Genomic DNA, 22313 nt, shown 5'->3' with positions numbered 1-22313 from the left:
CTATTTTTATGCCAATACCATGCTGTTTTCAGAACTATAGCTCTGTAGTAGATCTTAAAATCAGGAATGGTGATGCCTCCTGAAGTTCTTTTATTGTATAGGGTTGTTTTGGCTATCCTGGGTCTTTTGTTTTTCCTTATAAAGTTGATTATTATCCTTTCAAAATCCCTTGTGTTGGGATTTTAATGGGGATTGAATTGAATCTGTAGATTGCTTTTGGCAAGATTGCCATTTTTACTATGTTTATCCTACCTATCCAAGAGCATGGGAGATCTTTCCATTTTCTGGTATCTTCTTTAATTTCTTTCTTTAGAGTCAAGCTGTATTTATAACCTAGATTCTACTTAAACAATCTCAAAGTTGACCATGTTACAGCACCATGCACCATTACTCCATCAGCCTCCAGGCCAACCGTCAGATCCATTATACTTTATGAGCAGAGCAGATGGTGTGTGTAAACAGTACAGACTGTTAAGTAGAGCAAGCTTTTCATAGCCACTACTTACGAAGTATAGTACTAAGTTTTGTAAGGTGTTCAAATCTGAATGGCCTCTCTCTTCAAGGATATCATGTTCCAATAGGGTAACACTTAAGTACCTGTGTATTAAAAGGTCAATTGATATAGACTGTAATGAGTTATTTTCTAGCTTTTCAAAATAAAAAGGTACAAATTCCTTAATACAAATTACCAATTCAGGTAACATCTTAGAAGCTACAGTTATTTGTGACAGACATAAATTCATTTGACTAAAAATCAAAATGTGTTTATTTTAAAATATATGAGGATGTGAGATAGCTTAGCCATTACATGTGCTTGGCCTGAATTTGATCCCCATGGCCCACAGGATGGAAGAACAAAACCAACTCTCACAACTGTCCTCTGACCTCCTTATATGTGTTTTGGCAAGTTTGTGTATCCACATACATACAATCAGTCATTGATAAATGTAAAAAAAAAAATGAAAACATAAGAAGTTTTACAAGTGAATCCCTTTTTATGTTCTATGTCCTTTTTAAAAATCTGGATTGCTTTTGAGTTGTTTTCAATCAGCTCATTTATTTTGCCTTGGCTAGAGTTAATTATCTGCCGGCTCACATTTTCTCTTTTGATATTAATAAATGTATCACACTTTAATATTTCTGAACTTGAACTTTTTATTTTTCTTGCCCGAGCAGGCTTACTATTTCATATTTAACCCCCTCACCCACCGACCCGAGATGGGGCCTCTCTGTGTAACCTTGGCTGTCCTAGAACACTCCTGTAGATTAGTTAAGGCTGGTCTCTAACTTAAAGATCCACCCACCTCTGTCTTCAGAGTGAGTGCTAGGACTAAAGACATAAGCTACCACTGTCCAGCCCTGTATCCACTCTTTATATTTCTACCAGTTGTTTAGACTGAAACCTTGATAGCTCCCCTCTTTGTTTGACATCACATCAGCATCTTAGCTTGTTTCATCACTTCCATCTTCATCTCAATGTAGATGCAGCTGGGATCTTTCAGGGAAAAATCTCTATGTAGTATCCAGTTACCAAAGGTCATTCATAGGATGCATGCTCCACCCGCATCACACAGGCCATCTTCCAGTAAGATAGGTTACTACACAAAGGTTGGGGAGGAGAGAATTCAAAGAATCCCAGTAGGACAAATTAGGCTACCTGCAGGATGTAATTCCCTTGTGTGTGAGCAAATCAAGTATGTCTCAGCCTAGAGGCCTTTTTGAATGTTATATCTTTTGTCTCTTAGATACTTTCATCCCCTCCTTTACTTGGTCTCTGCTCACATGTTTTTGGAAAGGACTTCCCTCTCCCTCCCCTACTCTGTAGAATAGCACCTTTCTCGATCTGTATCTTTCTCACCCTGTTCTTACTCTCCACCATGTTTATTACCATCTGAGATGGTGCATGCTTATTTCTGTGTGCCTTCCAACTCTAGAAGGAAGTCTTGAAGACATCAGTGATTTTGTTGTTAGTGTTCATTGTTCAACACTTAGAGTCAGGTTTAAACAAAGTTGAGACCAAGACATACTTTTGGCAGATGAAATAATCTACTTTTGTTTGTTTTTTTAAATCCCTTTCTTGTCTGTTGACTGTTACATCCTGAATGCTAAATGCAGAGGATGTGATTGCTAAACAAAAGTGTCTCTGTCACCTTCCTCCTAGAGCTACAGTCTCATAAGTAGGACTTTAAGATAACAAATCTCTTTGTGCCACAGGATGTGAGCTGGTTTGATAACCCTAAAAACACCACTGGAGCATTGACCACCAGGCTCGCCAACGATGCTGCTCAAGTTAAAGGGGTATGTGCTTCCTTTCTGTGGGTGTTTGTCTCAATGCTATTTAGGCTTAGCATAAGACTGACTTCCTGGTGACAATTTCAACACTACAGCTAGTTATCTGTGCTAATTACTTTTCTATTTCTGTGGTAAAACACTATGACCAACACAACTTCTAGAAGGAAGGTTTTATTTGGATTTAAAGTTCCAGAGGGATGAGAGAATGTCATGGCCAAGAGGGGTGGCAGCAAGTGGCAGGCATGGCAGCGGGATCAGGAATCTGAGAGATCACATCTTGCTGCAGGCACAAAGCAGAGAAAGTAAGCTGGAAGTGAGTGGTAGGAAGCTTCAACCTCTCAAACCTTCATCCAGGAGGGCCATACCTCCCATAACCTCTCCCAACAGCGCCACCAGCTGGGGACCAAGAGTTCAAATGGCTGAGCCTTTGGGAGACATTTCTCATTCAAACACCACAAATTCTATCCCTCAAATGCACCCAACTCTTTACAGGAAATAAGTTAAAATTCAAAGATTATATACCATATAGTGTATAGGTAGCTATACATTTCCTTTTATGTTTGCTGTCTGTCACAACTTGAAGAAGATGAATACCAAGGAATAGTTACTTAGGAAAGGAAATATTCTTGGCATTCTCAGCAGAATCCATTTCCCATGTTTATAATTGATTTTGGGAGAAAAGGGGATGGTGTAGTTGTGATCTAAAATGTAAGAGATATTGTAGTTCAGTCAGAAACAAAGAAAATGTTTTTACAATTCATTGAAGAACATGAAAAGCACATTGAAGCTGTGGAATGGACATAAAGAAGTCTTAACAAGCTATAATCCTGAGAGTGTGCTGCTGCATCAATCCCCAATTGATGTAAACAGAGACTGTCCAGCAATCAGGTTTTGCTTTTTGGATGAAGTGACAGTTCCCCCCACCCCACAATTTTTATGACAAAAGTTTGTCATAATGTTGAAGTTGAGTGGCACATGGTCTCTGCTGTGTGATTCTGCTTTGAGCCCTGTCCTCCATTTGTTTCAATCTTCCCGAAAGGCAGAACTACACATACTCCTCTGCCTAATAAATAGGGCCTGTGGTAAGTGAAGTTGTGAATTTGAAAGCACACATAGCTGTGAAATTGCAGCACAAATCTTAAGGGTTACTGTTTTCCATGGCTCTCTTTGCTTAAAGCAAGCAAATGACAAAACCCATGCTGTACATACAGGTATATAAACTTAACAGAACAAATGGACACTGAATGTATTTTGAACTTCCTCAAACAGACAATTGTTTTGCTCTTGTGGAATTTATATGATAGGTCATATTATCAAAGGGTACTTGGTGGCGGTTGGAGGGAGGCTAGAGGACCACAGGTAGCCCTCATGTAAGGAAGGAAGGTTTCATTAGTATAGTAAAAGTAAGAGCCCTGAAGAAAGAAAGTGTTCCTACATGCCTCTAAGGGAGTATTGTAATCAGAAGAACAAGATAAAGGACCTGAAATTAGACCATTCCTGCAAGGAGCATCACACTAGACAAAGGTGAAAGGAAGAGTCCGAGTTTGTGGACAAGAACTGGATAGGAAGGCGTTGTAAGTTTTAAAAGTAGAATGTATGTGGCTGTTGTATGCATAACAGCTGAAGGAGACAAGAATAAAGGAAGAGAGAATCTATTACAATCATGTAAGAGAAGTCTTCTAGGATGGTCATAGCTCATAGCTGGTTCTGGTTATATCTTTTTGTTTTGTTTTGTTTTTCAAAGTGGGGTTTCTCTTTGTGGCTTTCTAGACTAGGCTATCCTCAAACTCACAGAAATTCACCTGCCTCTGCCTCCCGAGTGCTGGGATTAAAGGTGTGCACCACCACCACCCAGCTGATTCTGGATATATCTTAAAGGTATAGCCTACAGAATTTGTTGATTAGATAAAACGGTGGATTTGAGAGATAAGATTAATGAGTACAAATGTTTGGCCTGCACAACTGAAAAGAAGGAGTTGTTCTTTAAAGAAATTGGAACCTATTGGAGGATGAGGCTTGGGGAAGAATTGAGAGCTTTGGTGTGATTTAATTAGTCGTGATGTCTACATTAGATGGCCAGTTGGACATGTCAATAAGACGGGATATTTTGTGTGTCTAGAGTTTAGCAGAGAAGTCTGGTCTGGAAATAATCCCTTGTAGATTTTTTTCAGCAAGATGGTAACTTTTAAAGACATGAAAAGTTGGCCAAGAAATCATGTAAAGAGCAAGTCTTTAAGTGTCAGGGCTGTGATGATGAGCAGAGTCCAAGACATAGAAGAATGATATTACTGGGCAGTGGTGGTGCACACCTTTAATCTCAGCACTGAGACGGCAGAGGCAGAAGGATCTTTGAGTTGGAGGCCAGCCTGGTCTACAAAGCAAGCTCCAGGACAGCCAGGGCTACTCAGAGAAACCCTGTATCAAAAACAAAATGAAAAAGAGAAGAGTTGTGTCTTGGAAGTGAAATTGAGATGGTGTTGTAAGGATGGAGCTCCATAGAGTGCAGATGGCTGAACGTTGTATGGTGTGCCGCTGGTTGTCCTAAGGACTGTCAGGTATGGCCACAATGAAGGCCTGATACTACTTGTCTTAAGAGACTAGAAGAGAGAAAGATCACAGATGGACATATGGCTAAAAGACTTTTAACAAAATATGAAAGAGTCATGCATGGGGTAATAGATGGAGAAGACATTAAATTTTTACTTTCTATTTTTTTATACTTTTCATTTTAGAAAACAAAAACCTTTAAGTACATCTTAAAGAAGATTTTCAGGAAAGTGAGTTACTATGTATTAGAACATATTAGCTAAAAATATGTTAGGACATATTTTAGAATATAAAATGTGTCTCTAATTTTCTCTTCTTTTCCAGGCTACAGGATCCAGACTTGCTGTCATTACCCAGAATATAGCAAATCTTGGGACAGGAATCATCATATCCCTAATCTATGGCTGGCAGTTGACACTTCTTCTCTTAGCAATTGTCCCCATCATTGCAATAGCAGGAGTGGTTGAGATGAAAATGTTGTCTGGACAAGCCCTAAAAGATAAGAAGGAGCTAGAAGGTTCTGGGAAGGTGAGTTAGACTAAGTATGATTGTTAACTAAATAGAAAAAGTATTATTTCTAGTGATGTTCAGTTACTCTCTGTTACTAACTATGCTCTGACATGCTGGTGTGTGTGTGTGTGTGTGCGTGCATGTGTATTCCTGTAGCTGCAATGTATGTATATGTGTGGAGATCAGAGATCATCCTGGGCATTATTTACCAGGTTTGGACCACTTTTCGTTTTGAGATATGGGTGCTCACTGTTTGAGATATGGTCTCTCCACCCCTCTCTGCTCCTCCAGCTGTAGGATGGCAAACCACACATAGTTGAGATGTATTACCTGAGTACTAAAGGCCAGACTCAGGTCTTTGTGCTTGCAAGTTAAGTTCTTTACCAACAGAGCTATCTCTTGGGTCTATGAAAATATTTTAAAACCGCCTTTGGGGCAACATTTATCATACTTATCTCCAGATTAGAATTTGAAGAACAGTTAGAAACATCCTTAGTTTCAAATACTGACACCTGTTTTTTCAGGGTTTGTTTGTTTGTTTGAAGCCACTGCCTTCATATTCATTCCTCTCTTCTCATCCAGTCCTTTTTTTTTCTTTTTCTTTTTTTTCTTTTTACCTCTCCCTCCCCCTTACTGATTCTATTGCTTTGATGAAACACCCATGACCAAAGTAGTTTGGGGAGGAAAGGGTTTATTTTACTCAGAGTTCATCTTCAAAAGCAGTGAGGGCAGGAACTCAAATAGGGCAGGATCCTGGAGGCCAGAGCTGATGCAGAGGCCATGGAGGGGTGTTGCTTACTGGCTTGCTTCTTATGGCTTGCTCAGCCATCTTTCTTATAGAGCCCAGGACCAGCAGCCCAAGAATGACACCACCCACTATGGGCTGTGCCCTTCCCAGCAGTCACTGGTTAAGAAAATGCCCCATAAGCCTGCCCATAGCCCAGTCATATGGAGGCATTTCCCAACTGAGGCTCCCTCTCTGATGCCTCTAGTTTGTGTCATTGACAAAACTAGCCAACATCCTTGCCCTACAATCTGTTCTTCTCTGTCTTCCTTTCAACAAAGCTTAAAGCCATCCCTGTATTCAGAAAAGCAAGTGTATTTTAGTATGAATGACTAGGGAGATTCAAAGTGGAAATGTGTATTTGTTCTCTCCATTTTAGATTACTTAATCTAGGTAGTTTGGAATTACTCTGGTACCTCATACCACTTTATATCTCTGATCTGGCCCCCAGATCTGCTCTCTCTGCAAACAGCACATACGCTTTACCACCCCTCTGTTTTCTCTTTATCCTCCCTTATTCTCACATCTGCTTTCTTTCCCCTCAACCTGTTTGTTCTGCACACTCAACTACTTTTTTTTCTTATAGCTCAACAAAGAGTTATGTGGCATTTGGTTCCCTGGAAAATGTTTTACTCTTTACACTGACTCTATCAGGTATAGTCTATTATTACCTTATTTTTCAAGAGAGACTGAGGGACATACAGGCTCACTCCTTTAGAGTTGCCCTGGGGCCAAGATTCAAACTCAGACAGTGGTGTACCTATTAGCTAGAAATCCAAGTTGTGTTACAGTGAATTATAGTCAGATAGCACATTCTCTCTGCAAAAATGAGAGGTCAGAACAGGGCTGACCCCTGACATTCCAGGTACCAAGAAAGAGAGAGGGATCCAGGCAGGTGAGAGCGCTGTGGTTTCCAGGCCAGGTGTCTGTGAGCAAGGCACCTCACTGTTGTGTAAGGTGAGGAAGGTCCCAGAGACGTCAAAGACACTTTGTTTCTATGCATGTTCTTAGACCTATTGCTCTGCATTGGTTCTTTCGGGAAAATGCTCTACTGGCTTTAGTATTTCCCAGTGAGATCCCAGCAGACTGTCCTCAGAACTAGCTAAGCCTTGGGTCTAGTTATAGTGTGGTCCAAGTAATATTGGCCCTGGTGAGGAACAAATACCATGCCATACTTGACAATGTGCTTGTTTGGGATCCCAGAGCTGATCAGTGTGATGGAAGGTTCCATTCATATACTGTCTTTGTGGTGTGATGTCAGAACATGCAGATAAACTCTACTGTGACAACGATCAGGGCTTGATATTGTTCCGTTCCATTTTTCTATGAGATAATGAGCAGTTTTGTGCAATATATGCATTTACCTTTTTAATATTAAATTCATGTCAAATCTCAGTTTGTTTGGGGCAGAAAGATAAGTACAAGTTTGCTTCTGAGAAACACATTTTCCTTTCTTGAGAACAACTTGGTACACAGTCCCTTCAAAGGAAGTGGGGCTATTTATTCTTCTTTGAACTTAAACTTCCTTCTTGCTAGTGATGACTGGGTCTCTATTGGAGCTGTGAGGATATGGCTGTTACTTCAGGCATTTCCTAATTGCCTCATTGTGCATCAAGATGAGGAGACTGCACTGTGAAATGACTATTGTCTTCACACTAAGCAAGCTCTGTCCCCTAGCCCTGAGGTTACAGGCAGTCATGGCCATACTAGGCTTTCTTGTGTGTGGTGTGATGGCAATTCAAACTCAGATCCTCGTGCCTGTAAAGCGAGCATCCTTACCCACTGAGCCATGTTCCCAGCTGTAACTATAGTTTTTTCATGATATTCTTACTGATCTAGAAAACCTCTTCTGCTTGTTGGAACAATTAAAATCCAAAGTGTTTCTAATTTGTGTAAATGAAGATTGTCTTTGGAGAGTTTCTTTTGAAGTTGACTATTTCCTCCAACTCCTTACCAACAGTACTTGCAGGATTTTCTAAAGTCAGTATATATACTAGACATGTGAAAAGTTTATAAAATGTTTCCTTTGGTGGATCTAGATCAGGGGAAATATTTTAATTTTTAAAATAAGTGTTTTAGGAAAATTGTTCATTTTTTTCTTCTAGTTGCTTTTTTATTCTAGTCTTCAAAACTGACTTAATTTGTTAATGAAATATTTGCTATTATTACTGGAGTAATACAATTTTTGTAAGATTCAGTGAGGCATAAATGAGAATTCATTTTTTAATTATTTTTTAAGTAGCAAAGTGCACTAAGTTTCTAGAATGTGTCTTTCACTGATCATTTGATCACTGAAACTACCAAAATGAGGCAGAGAATCTTAACCAGTGACTTCCATTTCTGGAGACATACAATTTTAAAAGGACTGTAGAGACCCTCTGGTCCATATGCTCCTTTCAGATAAGCTAATGGAAGGCAATGGTGGTGTAAGTCCCACTGCTAGTCCAGGCAAAACCCCTTCCATAAGGCTTGGAATTTCTTGATATTCTCTACTTCCCTTTGCAAAGAGTACAAAGGAAGGTGGCAGTTATATTGTCCTAACTAAATAACCTTGGTGGTAGTAAATGCAATTAGAACACAACTAAATGTTAGAAACTGTCTTGAAAAAAAACTGATTATCTCATGCTCATCAAAAGACAGCCAGGACAGCCAGGGCTGTGTGACACAGAGAAACCCTGTCTCAAAAAAAAAAAAAAATCAAAAACAAACAAACAAAACAAAACACAAAACCCCAACTAATTAGTAATGTATATTAAATGAGTTTGAAAAATAGTGTTGAAACTGGTTAGGCAGAATACAGAATTCAGTCTATATTTTGTTAAAGATATGTGTTCAGAAAAACATGTTGTGTGAGCTAATTTATAAAACACATTGGTGGATAATTATTGATCATCTTCATTACTTTCTGAACATCTTTTAAATTTTATTGAGTTATCATGAGTGACAGTTACACAGAGAAAAAGTTATGAATAAATATCACACTATCAAAAAAGTAACAATAAATGTTATTTAGATACCACCTTTACAGAAGACAGACACCTTCAGAAGATGCTGAGTGGCTTTAGACAAGTGGTTCATGGTTTGGTGTCCTACCTTCACTTTCTGTGTAGAAGACCAGATGAAATCATCTGGTCTCTCTTAAGGATGGAAAATTCAGTTTCATAAGTCAGCATTCTTTTTCATACAGAAGATAGCTATTGATAAGACTAAATAATACATGAATGATAAATTATAATAGTTCAATGCTATTAATTATAGAATTCAAGGTCATTTTGTTAACGTTCTGTGTTTTGACTTTGTACCTGGTAATGGGTGGCTGTTTACAGATTGCTACTGAAGCAATAGAAAACTTCCGCACTGTCGTCTCTTTGACTCGGGAGCAGAAGTTTGAAAACATGTATGCCCAGAGCTTGCAGATACCATACAGGTAAGAAGCCCTGAAGAATGGACCAGGGCTCTGGGGAGTTTTCTAGTAAGGACTTCAGGTTTCAGGATTGCCTTTGCCAGGTGGTAGCACACAGGAAGGAAGTACTAGAAACACTGGAGACTATCAAGAGAGATGAAGAGACCTGAGCTTAGGTGGGCACCGGGAGGAAGACGCAGTGACTGTTAGATCCAATGGGGGAGAGAAGAGGACAACTGTTAAGGCCTCTGGTGTCCAGCTGGGATAATGACCCTGCTGTTTGCTGGATTTGGGGTGAAGGTTCTCTATGGAACATGAAATTGGGGGTGTTGTGGGGCACTGAGGGGATCTCTCAAGGATACTTTCTGGTCCTTTCTTTCCTGGGGAGACCTACTCTTCCCCTGTACCCCAGCTGTATCGGTGAGGGCTTTGAAAGAAAGGTGAACAGGGCATGAGCAAGCCCAACCTTGGAGTTTCAGCTTCTAGACCTTTCTGAAGGAGTTCCAAGCACCTTTGTCATAATCATGGCAGGCCCTCTTTTTCTGGGGAAAGTCTCCATTTGAAATCCCAGTAAGTGGCAAAGACAAGAAGAAAGTTGTGGGTTTAGAAGGAGTAGGAAGGTCCAAGGTCTGCCTCTCCCTACCCTGTTCCTGCCCAGGCCTCCCACCTAAGATCCTTGTTGCTCAGACATCCCTGGGACGTTCATGCTGTGTAAAGCCTCCCTGGCTGCAGATACTTCAGTGCACTGATGACATGTACCTCGTCTAGATCCCCAAGTGCAAGGACATGCCTGCTGCCCTGTCACCCACAGCTTGAGGTGTTGGGTTCAAATGGGGGAAAGGGAAGGACCATTCATTTGATAATGTAAAACAGCTCTTTTCAGGGATACAGGCCTATTTATCAACCCACTGAGATGTAATAGTCCTGCGTTAAAGATGGAGACACCACTTGAGTCTCAGAAATGAGGCAGTTTCCTAAGTTCACACAGCTAAGTCAATGGGGCTCAAACTGAATTCTTTAGAAATGGAATCCATTTTATCTGTCACTCCTGTGTGTCCACTGACAACCCAGAATAAGTTACTTGAATGACTGGGAAATGAAGTGGAGTGTATTTGGGTTCTTTTCTTTCCAGAAATGCTTTGAAGAAAGCACATGTCTTTGGGATCACATTCTCCTTCACCCAGGCCATGATGTATTTTTCCTATGCTGCTTGTTTCCGGTTTGGCGCCTACTTGGTGGCACGTCAATTAATGACGTTTGAAAATGTTCTGTTGTAAGTATTGTGTTCATATTCATAATTTAACCCTGGAAGTAAATCTAGGATGAGAAATTGTATGGTGAAGTGTCACGAAGAACATTTGGTGATTAAGAAAGCTGTGTTTTGCCTCTGAGTGTCTGTGTGGTAGCACTGATGGATACTCCACATTTAATCCAAACCTCTTCTACCTGGTGTTGACTCACACATATCTGACATTCTAAATCTTTGCCTTGACAGATAGATTCAGCTCAAGGCCATGCCTTTGGTAGGAGGATGTGAATGACTCCTTTTAAAAGCTTTCCCACAGGGAAGTTAAGAGGTTGGTGGTATGCTAGCTCCTATTAAACCAAAGATATTAAAGGTAAAGAAACACATATACATGCACACAGACACACGGACATATGGACACACAGACACACACACACACACACACAGACATACATACACACACACACACACACAGACATACATACACACATACACACACACACACACACACACACACACACACACACACGGGTGGGGGCAGAGGCAGAGACAGAGAGGAACACATAGAAAGTGTGGTCCACAAAATGGGAAGGTTACTCAGAAACTGAAACCCCCTTTCTCCTAGAGGGCTTCTTTGTTGTTACTGTTGTGCAAGTGTTATGGGTGACCTTGCATGAGTTCCTCTCACATAATTTCCGGTTAGTCAGCTTAGACAAACAAAGGGTTACTGAAACCCACAGCTTTACGTGTAAACATGTCAGGGGTAGCCTTGACCAAAGCTGATCAGCTTGCACTGGTCAGCTGGAAGAGGAGAAGGACAGTTGAACTTTTGTCTTGGGAAGGAGGCTAAGGGCAAACCCAGAAGCTTACCTTATTATTTATCATTGGCCCCTTTCCGTATTTGTTTGCCTGTTAGAGGTCCTCGTTCCTCAGCCACTGACAGAATTTTTCAGTGACAATGTTAGGCCTGGATTAGAATTTTCCTTCTATGTCTCTGCAAACGTTGAATATTATACTTTGGTCATGGGAGGACAAGCCTGAGAGAAGTCACACGACTGATGTCACCTAATATGCAGCTTGGTAGTCATGATGATATGTGAACTTTCTGAGCTTCCCTGAGGCAACAGGCCATTCTAGGCCCTTTCCCTTAATACTTCAATATGGTTAGTGCTCTTAGAGTTTGCATTGCTCTCCAAACCAGATAAGCCTGGCACTGCAGTGTGTTAATACACCATTTGTGCCCTGTTTAAGCATAGATTTAGTCATAAATTGTAGTTTATTTAAGATGTAAAATGTTCACCTTCTAACATACATGTGTCACTGGGGGTTTGTATGATTATGCCCAAACATCAAAGTCAGACAATCCTGGAACTGTGACATTAATTTGATTGTGTCTTTAACTATTATTTTTTCTCCATGATTTTTGCTGACACTTATGAGTCCCACATCATAGGTTAATACAGTGGCTTCTTGAAAGTGGCATCATAGCCATGTATTTTAAAAAAGTTCTTTGTATTGTGGGGCTCACATGATTTCTAAGAATGGATACCAGCAGCCCTGGCTGCATGAGTTACTGACTGCGACAGTTCCACTGTGTAATGATCAGCAACTGAACTCCAGTGACACAGGACTATAAACATTTATTCTACTTGAAGTATCTGAGTTGAGCATAGAGGATCTCTGTCGTGAACGTGGTCTGCGGTGAGCTGTAGGTTCACTGGCCAGAGTGAAGGACAGAAAAATAAAGTAACAAAACATATGTTGAGTCATAGGCTTGAAACTGGGAACAGTGATTTCTGCCACATCCTGTCCATGAAACCATGTCACAAGGCCACCCCAGGTTCAAAAAGTGGAAAACAAATTTGTAATTCTTAGAAGGAAGTTTAAGCAAAGGTCATGTTGTGAGAAGTGGAGGATAGCAGGAGAGGTGAAAAGGGGCCATTTTACATTTTGCATTCTCCTTGGTTACAAAGTTCCACACTGAAAGCACTGTAGCTATTGCTGTGAACACATGCTTGACTTTTCTTTTCCAGAGTCTTCTCAGCTATTGTCTTTGGAGCCATGGCAGTTGGGCAGGTCAGTTCATTCGCTCCTGACTATGCCAAAGCCAAAGTGTCGGCATCGCATATCATCATGATCATAGAAAAAGTCCCTGAGATCGACAGCTACAGCACCGAAGGCCTGAAGCCTGTGAGTTTTCTTTCAGTGGCTGCTAGATCTCTAGCTCCTCAGTGAAAAGACACAAAGAGGAAACAATAACATTTGTGCTTTAATTTTAAAAATGATATACTGTTGCTAAGACCTAGATGAGCTGATCTGAATAAATGTTAATAATGTATATTAATAAACATTCCTTTTATAAAACAAAGTTAGAGAGAGATGAGAATACTGCCCAAGGTAGATGGAAATCCAGTTCATTAGGCTTTCCTGTATGTAGCTATTCTAGTCTGGGAAGAGTACATTGGTGTTGTATTGAGAATTCATGCCGGAAAGCCATTATCTCTTCAGATTTATAATTCCAGAGATGAAATGGAGCTTAACTGTGATAATACGTTCACTTCCAACGCCTGGCACTAGGAGTCACCCTATGTTTTCAATATTGTGCTAACCAAACTAAGTGTTACTGTTCTCATTTTAGAGTATGCTGGAAGGAAATGTGACATTTAATGAAGTCGTGTTCAACTACCCCACCCGACCTGACATCCCAGTGCTTCAGGGGCTGAGCCTGGAGGTGAAGAAGGGCCAGACGCTGGCCCTGGTGGGCAGCAGTGGCTGCGGGAAGAGCACAGTGGTCCAGCTGCTCGAGCGGTTCTACGACCCCATGGCCGGAACAGTGGTGAGCATGCTTTTGTACTCATAACATTTTGGGGTTTTAATCATCCAAATGGCTGGGTGTGTTTAACCCTTGAACACAGGTCATGGTTTTTTGAACCTTTAAGCAAGAGCCTCTGTTAGATGATCTGACAACCTAGATGTCCAATCAATGCCAACTGCACTAGCCAGTATGCCCAGCTTCCTCCACATGCTGCCCCTGTGTCCTCTGTTGCAAGCAGCTTTTGACCACCTATCTCTTTTGCCATGATGAGAGTTCAGCTGGCAAAACCTGAAGTAGCCAGAAAGGTAAAGAGAGTTGCAAGAGATGGAAATGAGATGAAAATTCAAGGATAGGGTGCATTTCAGGTTTGCAAGAACACAGGCTGTGGAACGACAAGGACTGAGAAGTCATGATACAACATGGCAATTTGTGGGTTGTTTCCACAACTCTCAATGAAGTGTTGGCAGGGTGGGGGGCAAGCAGTTTAGTATGGTTGAACATGGTTAGAGAGGGATGTGGAAATTTAAGTGTTGTGAAATATGGATGAAATCTAGGATAAAGAGGCAAGGAAGAACAGCAGCAGGGATGAGAGACAGTTCAGGGAACTGGGTAAGAGGAGGCCAGGATAATACAGTACTACTGATGTCCAGAGGGCATCTTCCGTGGCACAACAAAACAGACATGAGCCCCAAAGAAAGATGGACACATGTGGAGGGTGGAAAGGAATATGGAGGGATGCCTTTTTATTTTCTCAACTAGAGTGGTGAGGGAGCAATCAGGATTCCATATTCAGCAAAACCCAGAGCCTGTCAGAAACCCTCTTAGGTGCTGGGCATGAGAGAATAATCTGGTCGGGAGTAATGAATTTTAATGATAATAATGAGGGTGGGGGAGGAAAAGAGCCAAAGAAACAGAATTTAGAGCAGGGAATTGTTACTATGTTTGCATTTAGTTATGAGTACCGGGAACAGAACATATTAGCAATGACCCATTGCTCCAGGGGCCTTGGCACCAGCAGCAGTGATTGAAATGAAGAGAAGAGAATTTTTCACCTGGTGGAAAATGTCCATTTTTTTTTTTTTAAACTTCACCGCAAATTATTTACTACTACTTGAATTTTTCTTTTTTCCTCTTTTTCTTTCTTTTCTTTGTTTCTTTGTTCCTTTCTTTTCTTTCTTTTTTTCAAGACAGGGTTTCTTTGTTTAACAGCCCTAGCTGTCCTGTACCTCTCTTTGTAGACCAGGATTGCCTCTTTTCTATTCTATTCAAAACCAGTTATGATGGGGAGGAAGGACTGTAGGAGCCAGAGTGGTCAAGAACATCACAACAAAACTCACAGAATGAACTAACCTGGGTTCCCAGAGACTGAACCAACAACCAGGGAGCCTGCATGGGACTGACCTAGGCTCTCTGCACAAACTTTATTGTTGTATACCTTTGTCTTCTTGTGGGACTCCTAACTGTGGAAGCAGGGGCTGTCTCTAACTTCGTTGCTTACTTTTGGGACCCTTTCCTCATATGGATTGCCTCCATCAGCCTTAATAGGAGAGGAGGTGCCTAGTCTCAGTATAACTCGATATACCATGGGTGGTTGATGTCCATGGAAGGCATGCCGTTTTCTGAAGAGAAGCAGATGAGGAATGTGTGTGTGTGTGTGTGTGTGTGTGTGTGTGTGTGTGTGTGTGTGTGTGGTAAATTTGCAAAAACAAAATAAATAAACACACACACACACACACACACACCAGTTATGACCTTACTGCATCTTTACCATTATAAGAGCTCCATTACCTTACTGCCTTTTAAAAAACTATTTTTCTGAGAGTTCTGCTTTTATGTTTTAGTTTTATCACTGAAGTTTGAACACAGGACTAAATAATGTTATTACTACATTCAAAATTAGTGAAATGTTGTTTCTCAAATTCTGATTAAATTGTCAATAAATGTGAATAAACTATTTTATTAAATATTTTATTACATATTTTTGCAAAAGAGTTGTAAGGTCTATCTGTTGGTAGTTTATACCTATCTCAGTATTTGGTAGGCTGAGAAAGGAGAATTGCCATGGAGTCAAGGCTAGCCTGAGTTACAGTGTGAGTTCCTGGCTAGCCCAGGCTACAGAGTGAGACCTTATCTTGCTCTGTAGAACTGTAGAGGCAGTGAGAGACAAATCTAAGTAAAGTACATTGATTGGTACATGTACATAAAAATATAATAATTTAACCTATTATTTTATGTGTCAACTAAAATAATCAACCAGAAAGCCTTTTCCTTAATCTCACAGCAACATGAGAGTTATATTATGAAATAACGATAGTAATTTTGCTAAGTCAAATCGTGCTGGTACTGAAGTTGATCTGCGAACCCTTGGTCCCAGTTTCTAGACGGCAAAGAAATAAAGCAACTGAATGTGCAGTGGCTCCGAGCACACCTAGGCATTGTGTCCCAAGAGCCCATCCTGTTTGACTGCAGCATTGCCGAGAACATCGCCTATGGAGACAACAGTCGGGTCGTGTCCCAGGATGAGATCCTGAGGGCGGCCAAGGAGGCCAACATCCACCAGTTCATCGAGTCACTGCCTGACGTATGTACCATTGGCACGGTAGCTAGCAGCTCCTTTCACTTATTCTTTGATACTCCCCATTTCTGTTCTGGGGATGAAACCCAGGGCATTACACATAACAGGCAAGTGTTCTACCACTGAGCTATACCCTAGGCCTGTCATCAGAAACCCAGAAGTCTGCCCAAAGATAAAGAGAAATTAGTAACCAGAATACATGTTATCAGCAGAGAGGCATCTAGCCATACTTCTTATCTGAGTTAGAGGTTATGTTTTGCCAATACCTTACCTGTTATTATGAGGAAGGAACAGAATATTAGACATACTCAAGTAGAAGAGGCAGGAACTTTGAGGACTGGAGTAGTCCCTGAGTTTGTAAACTTGAGGCTCTACCTTGGAATAGCCCTTTAGTTTGTTTGTTAGCTCAAGTGTTTCCTGCCTGCGGATACATCTGAGCACTACCCCCAGGAGAAGGGTAGACTGGCAGCCTCTAGTCTCCACGGAGGCTGCACTGCTTCTGCAGAGGAAACAGGCACAATTGTTCTGTAGCTCCCTTCGGCGATCCAAGTATCACTAGGGAGTTGGACCACACAAGAGATCCCTACTCATGCTGGAAAGAAAGTTCTCCAAATAGAGCTGAGGCACTAGAATGGCTATGGCATTATATAATATATAATTGCTGTACCATCCATTGTAGGGTCCTTAGCTACAATCTCAGAGTTGACTATCAAAGTCTTCCCTGGGCTGTTGTCCTATGGTCTTCCTTTCACCTTCTTGTGTAGCTTCTTAGGTCTTTTTTTTTTTTAATGCATCTTATGTGAATAACATACACTCCACCATCATCTCTAGTCATGTTCATTATTACAGGAAGTGATCATGATAAAATAAGGCTTGGTAGCCTCAAACCAGCCAGGCAAGCATGAACACCAAGTGGAACAAACAATCCTCTAAGACTTTCTTTTCCTTTGACCTTTTCACAAATGACTGCTTTATCAAACACATTACCTCACTGTGGTCCAACCACGAATTATTAACTTTTTGAGACTCAAACATTTTCAAAGTACAAAACCCTGGTCACCTTTTACTAATAAGAGTCACTGACTCTCAAAGCCTGAATATAGTTCGATGGCACCTTGGAAGTTGTGAGAAGTACAAACTATCAGGCCCCACCCATTTGGCAGTAGGGTTCAGGGCTCTGAGACTTACAAGCCCAGATGATGTTGATGCAGTCTACAACACGGAACCACAAGAACTCTCTTATGAATGTTTTGTCCTCTGGCATTTGACTGTCACAGGGACACATCTTTGGACTTCAGTATCTCTGTTATTCAGAGCACCTCTGTAGACATCATGATTCTTATTCTCAGTTTTCTAGACCAGTCCTGTTCTCTAAGCACCCCTTGTGAGTGATCAGACCTAGAAACTGGCTAACTCTGCCACACTGTTTCCTCCTTCTTATAGAGTTAACAGCACTGCCCTTATGGACCCCACAAAGGTTACAGCTGGATTCCTGCAGTCTGGCAACTCCACACTCACATAGGGAGGAACATATAAAAGTGCCTGGATTCAAAGGTAGCTTAGGGGTAGAACCTCCGTCAAACATCTTCCCATACCTTCTTTTCTAGAGGCCAGAGAGATCATTCAGTCAATAGTGTGCTTGCAGTGCAACCCAAGGTCTGGAGTTTAATCCTTAGCACCCAGGCAATGAGCAGGGTAGGGAATATGCTTGTAATCCCAGCCCTGGGGAGGCACATACAGGACAATTATCAGACTTCATGTCCAGCCAGCCTAGCCTAATCAGTGAGCTCTAGATCCCAGTGAGAAGCCTCATCTCAAGAAGAAAGTGCACACACACAAACACGTAACAACAACAAAAACGAGTATCCATACATAAAACGTGGATTTAACGGTCAAAATTCAGATATGAAAAATCAGAGTCCTTATTTTGGCTATAATCTCAGCATGTCAAGAGTTCAAATAATGTTTCCTAGTTGTATATGATGCCACATTCTATGCACAGTCTCTAACTACTATCTCTCATGTCATATTGACTACTTAGGGATGATTGCGTTTTCTGGCAAGCAGTACAGGGAGAATTTTGAATGGAATGTGAAACCAAAAGGTTTTTTTTAGGAATACTTGACTTTTCAAGGTTAAATATATTAAAGTACAATTCCTCAATTGTAAGACTTCCTTGAGAACCACAGTAAGGCCTTATTAAAGGAGACAGAAGGCTAACACGATGGCTTGGGGAAAAAAGGTGCTTGTTGCCGAGTTTGACAACCCAAGTTTGATCCCTACAAGAGGATCTAACCATTACAAGTTGTCCTGTGATCACCCAACACCAAAAATGTAAAAATGCAAAAGTTAACAGGGATATTAAATCCACCAAACTTTTTTGTTGTTGTTTTCTTCTATGAATCCATTTTATATACATGTACATATATATTACAAAATTTATACATTTATATATACACACACATATATGTGTGTATGTATATATATACATACATATATGTATGTATGTATGTATGTATGTATACACACACACACACGGGTAAGCCATAGATTTGGTTTTTATATTTGGATTTTGACTGTTGAATCCATGTGATTTTGTTTTGTTTTGGTTGAGGCAGAGTTTCGCTACAGCTTTGGAGGCTGTCCTAAAACTAGTTCTTGTAGACCAGGTTGGTCTTGAACTAATTAATAGAGATCTGCCTCCCTAGTACTGGGATTAAAGGCGTGTGTCAGCACTGCCCAGCAAATCCATGTTTTATAGTATATATTATGTATATTAGAAAATTATATATTCTGTAGTGGCACTGTGTTTGCACAGCTCTATTTTCATAACAACCAAATTCTGTTCACAGAAATACAACACCAGAGTAGGAGACAAAGGGACTCAGCTGTCAGGTGGGCAGAAGCAACGCATCGCCATAGCGCGCGCCCTCGTCAGACAGCCTCACATTTTGCTTCTGGATGAAGCAACATCAGCTCTGGATACTGAGAGTGAAAAGGTGAGGATGTGAGGTGGTGTCTTTCTCCGCCACAGTAGAGAACGCTGAGTCAGATAGCTGAGTGTTGCCCTGTTGGCTCCCAGTGGAGTTTAAACATGTCTGCAGCTGGGACTTAGGAGACCTGAAGTGATGAGAGGTAAATTAGTCTCGGACCCCACGTGTTCCAGGATGTCTGTCTACAGGCTGTATGCTGGCAGTAGTCTGCTCCTGCAGGCAGGGTCTCTGCAGCAGCCTGTGAAGAGCTGAAGGGAGACAAGGCTGAAGTCTGGCTGTGCCCTAAGACACATGCTGTTGGTGCCTTCCAGCTTGAGAAAGGTTGAGTTTGGCTGTCTGAAAGGCAGATGGTCAGGGGATGTTTCTACTGCTGTGATGGCTTTGGCGTGTGCTTCAGCTTCCTGATGCTTTGTAAAGCTGGCTAGAGGACTGCTTTAGGGATGTGTGTGTCAAGGCCTGTGGGTATTTATACATGGTTGGATGGATGCTATTGACTGCCCTTACCTTATATGTCAGAACTCATACAACCTGGGGTCCACTTATCTTCTGGTGGGACTGATACCTTGGTTTCAATTTCTGCCTCATTTCACCACTACCACCACTGCTGAAGGGCAGAGTGCAAAAATTCTGGGGCTTGTTATAGAGGCAACTTTAGGAAGAGAACTGCTTTAAACATAAATCTTTTGTGACTGTCAAACAGGTTGTCCAGGAAGCCCTGGACAAAGCCAGGGAAGGCCGCACCTGCATTGTGATCGCTCACCGCCTGTCCACCATCCAGAACGCAGACTTGATCGTGGTGATTCAGAATGGCAAGGTCAAGGAGCATGGCACCCACCAGCAGCTGCTGGCACAGAAAGGCATCTATTTCTCCCTGGTCAGTGTGCAGTCTGGAGCAAAGCGCTCCTGAACTGTGACCACGTAAGATGTTAAATATTTTTTTAATATTTTTATTAACATATAGCATTTAACCAAAGTTAAAAAGAAAGTAAGAACTAGAATAGCCAGTTATCCACTTCCTGTCATAATAAGGAGCATTTAGTCCAGTTTAGAGTTTTCAGAGACTTTGTAATTAAAGGGACAGAAATAGATCCATCATCAAATGGAAAGTAATCATGCAAATTGCACCATAAAATTATAAAAGAATTAAAAGTAAATGTTTGGTAATATATACTTTTATTTATACTTCCTCATTTGTAACTATAACTGATTTCCTTGCTAAACAAATTATGTATGTATCAAAAATTAAGGAAATGTTTGTATAAAGTATATATATTGAAACTAAACATTTATAGTTTTTGAGTTATATTGTCCAAAATGCATGTGGAATTATATATTCTACCACCTGGAATATTGTAGATAATTTTAGCTTTTAAGAAACAGTCTATTATTGTGTGTGGGGGGGCTCGTCACTCTGTGGGTAAAATGATTGATACACAGACATGAGTGCCTGAGTTCAGATCCCTAGCACCTACATAAGCAGCAAGGTGTGGTGGCACCCATTAGTACTGCCAGTGCTGGAGGCAGAAACAGGCAGATCCTACAGGCTCAGTGGTCAACCAGCCTAGCCAAAACAGGGAGCTCCAGGTTCAGTGAGAGACCTTGTCTCAAAAATAAGAAAGAAAAGCATGCCAGAGTTTGTTGACCCTCTTGGAAGGCACCACCCTCTCTGTGGAGTGTGTGTGTGGGTGGGGGGATGGGATGGGAGTGTGGTCAGGGTCATGGGAGGGAGGGAGAGAGACAGGGAGGGAGGAGGAACTGGGATCGATATGTAAAATAAGAAAAAAATTTTAAAAAAGGAAAAGCAAATGACGACATCTTGATATCAGTGTCTGGCCTCTAAACCCCTGCGTGTGCAAGTATACACACTGTGCACTAATGCAAACACCATACACATATATATACATACAAACAGAGGACAGTCAGACAGACAGACACACACACACACACACAGAGAGAGAGAGAGAGAGAGAGAGAGAGAGAGAGAGAGAGAGATAGCTATTAGAATTTAAAGAGGTAAAATAGGAAAGGAAGAAGAGGCACCCATAAAATCTATCAATAATCCTTCCATCAGCTTTGCCCAGAGAAGTTTCTTTTTGCAGTGGCCAGTGGTGGCTGCAGACTCATAACTAAATAAACTACTGAGAGTAAGTGACTGTTGAATGGGCAGCCATAAATGAGACATCTATATCACTCCCTCAAAAGCTCAGGGGACATTATAGAAAAGGGGGCAGAAAGAATGTAAGAACCAGAGAAAGGAGTGGGGGGGGGGAGGTATAGAATCCTGACTTACAGGAATAACATGGCTTCTACATTCTTGAACTCATAGTAGATATAATTACCTGCACAAGATCTGCATAAGACTTGACCAATCAACACACTGGCATCAGGGAGAAAGGGGTTCATGAAGCTCCATGTCACTCAAAGGATTTCTGTGCACTTAGGGGTTGGCTGGAAAGAGAAAGACATTCTCTTCATTGGTCTAGTCACTGGTAATGTGCCCATGCACCAATAAATAGACCTTTACCTTTGTTTCTGCAAACAACCCCAATATTGAGTCTTTCTCTCTCTCTCTCTCTCTCTCTCTCTCTCTCTCTCTCTCACACACACACACACACACACACACACACACACACACACACACACACACTCAAAACCCAAAACACTAAAGGAGGAAAGCCAAGAAGATGAAGGGGATTAACAAGAGTGGGAATGGGACAAATGATGGTACCTGGATGGATATGATTGAAGGATGTTTATGGCCATGTATGAAACCATCATAGTGAAACTCACTATTTGTATACTTAATACAATAAAATATTTTAAAAGGAAAAAAGAAATTACCCATAATTGAAAACAAGAAGATCTTATAATGAAATGACCATAAAGACTCTACTGGATATGATAAGTACTTTGAGTGGATCAGTAGCTTTTCTGTACACCAATAAGGAGCATGCTGAGAAAAATCAGGGAAATAGTCTTATTTACAACAATCTCAAAATAAACAAGTAAGTAGAATGTAATACCTAGGAATAGCCCTAATCAAGGAAGTGAAAGATGTCTATACTGAAAACTGAAACACTGAAGAAAGACCCTAAAGAAAATACTAGAAGAGCAGACATGCCATGTGCACAGATCCTCAAAGCTCATG

General features: G+C 41.0%; 1 protein-coding gene across 1 annotated transcript in view; it reads left to right on the top strand.

The window, feature by feature from the left end:
• The window catches only part of LOC127214162 (ATP-dependent translocase ABCB1), a 144267-nt gene extending 123916 nt beyond the window's left edge, over positions 1–20351 (top strand). The window contains exons 20-28 of the mRNA XM_051174549.1: positions 2215–2298; positions 5164–5367; positions 9460–9560; positions 10669–10809; positions 12816–12972; positions 13421–13618; positions 15972–16178; positions 19025–19171; positions 19866–20351. Of these exons, the coding sequence (XP_051030506.1) occupies positions 2215–2298; positions 5164–5367; positions 9460–9560; positions 10669–10809; positions 12816–12972; positions 13421–13618; positions 15972–16178; positions 19025–19171; positions 19866–20072 (1446 nt within the window). The 3' untranslated portion in view covers positions 20073–20351. The remainder of the gene's footprint in view (positions 1–2214; positions 2299–5163; positions 5368–9459; positions 9561–10668; positions 10810–12815; positions 12973–13420; positions 13619–15971; positions 16179–19024; positions 19172–19865) is intronic.
• The last annotated feature ends 1962 nt before the right edge of the window (positions 20352–22313 follow it).

This window comes from Phodopus roborovskii, unplaced genomic scaffold, assembly GCF_943737965.1.
Source record: "Phodopus roborovskii unplaced genomic scaffold, PHOROB, whole genome shotgun sequence".
In the NCBI taxonomy this organism is placed as follows: domain Eukaryota; kingdom Metazoa; phylum Chordata; class Mammalia; order Rodentia; family Cricetidae; genus Phodopus; species Phodopus roborovskii.
The sequence above is the reverse complement of the archived record's forward strand: the minus strand, read 5'-3'. Positions and strand labels throughout refer to the sequence as shown.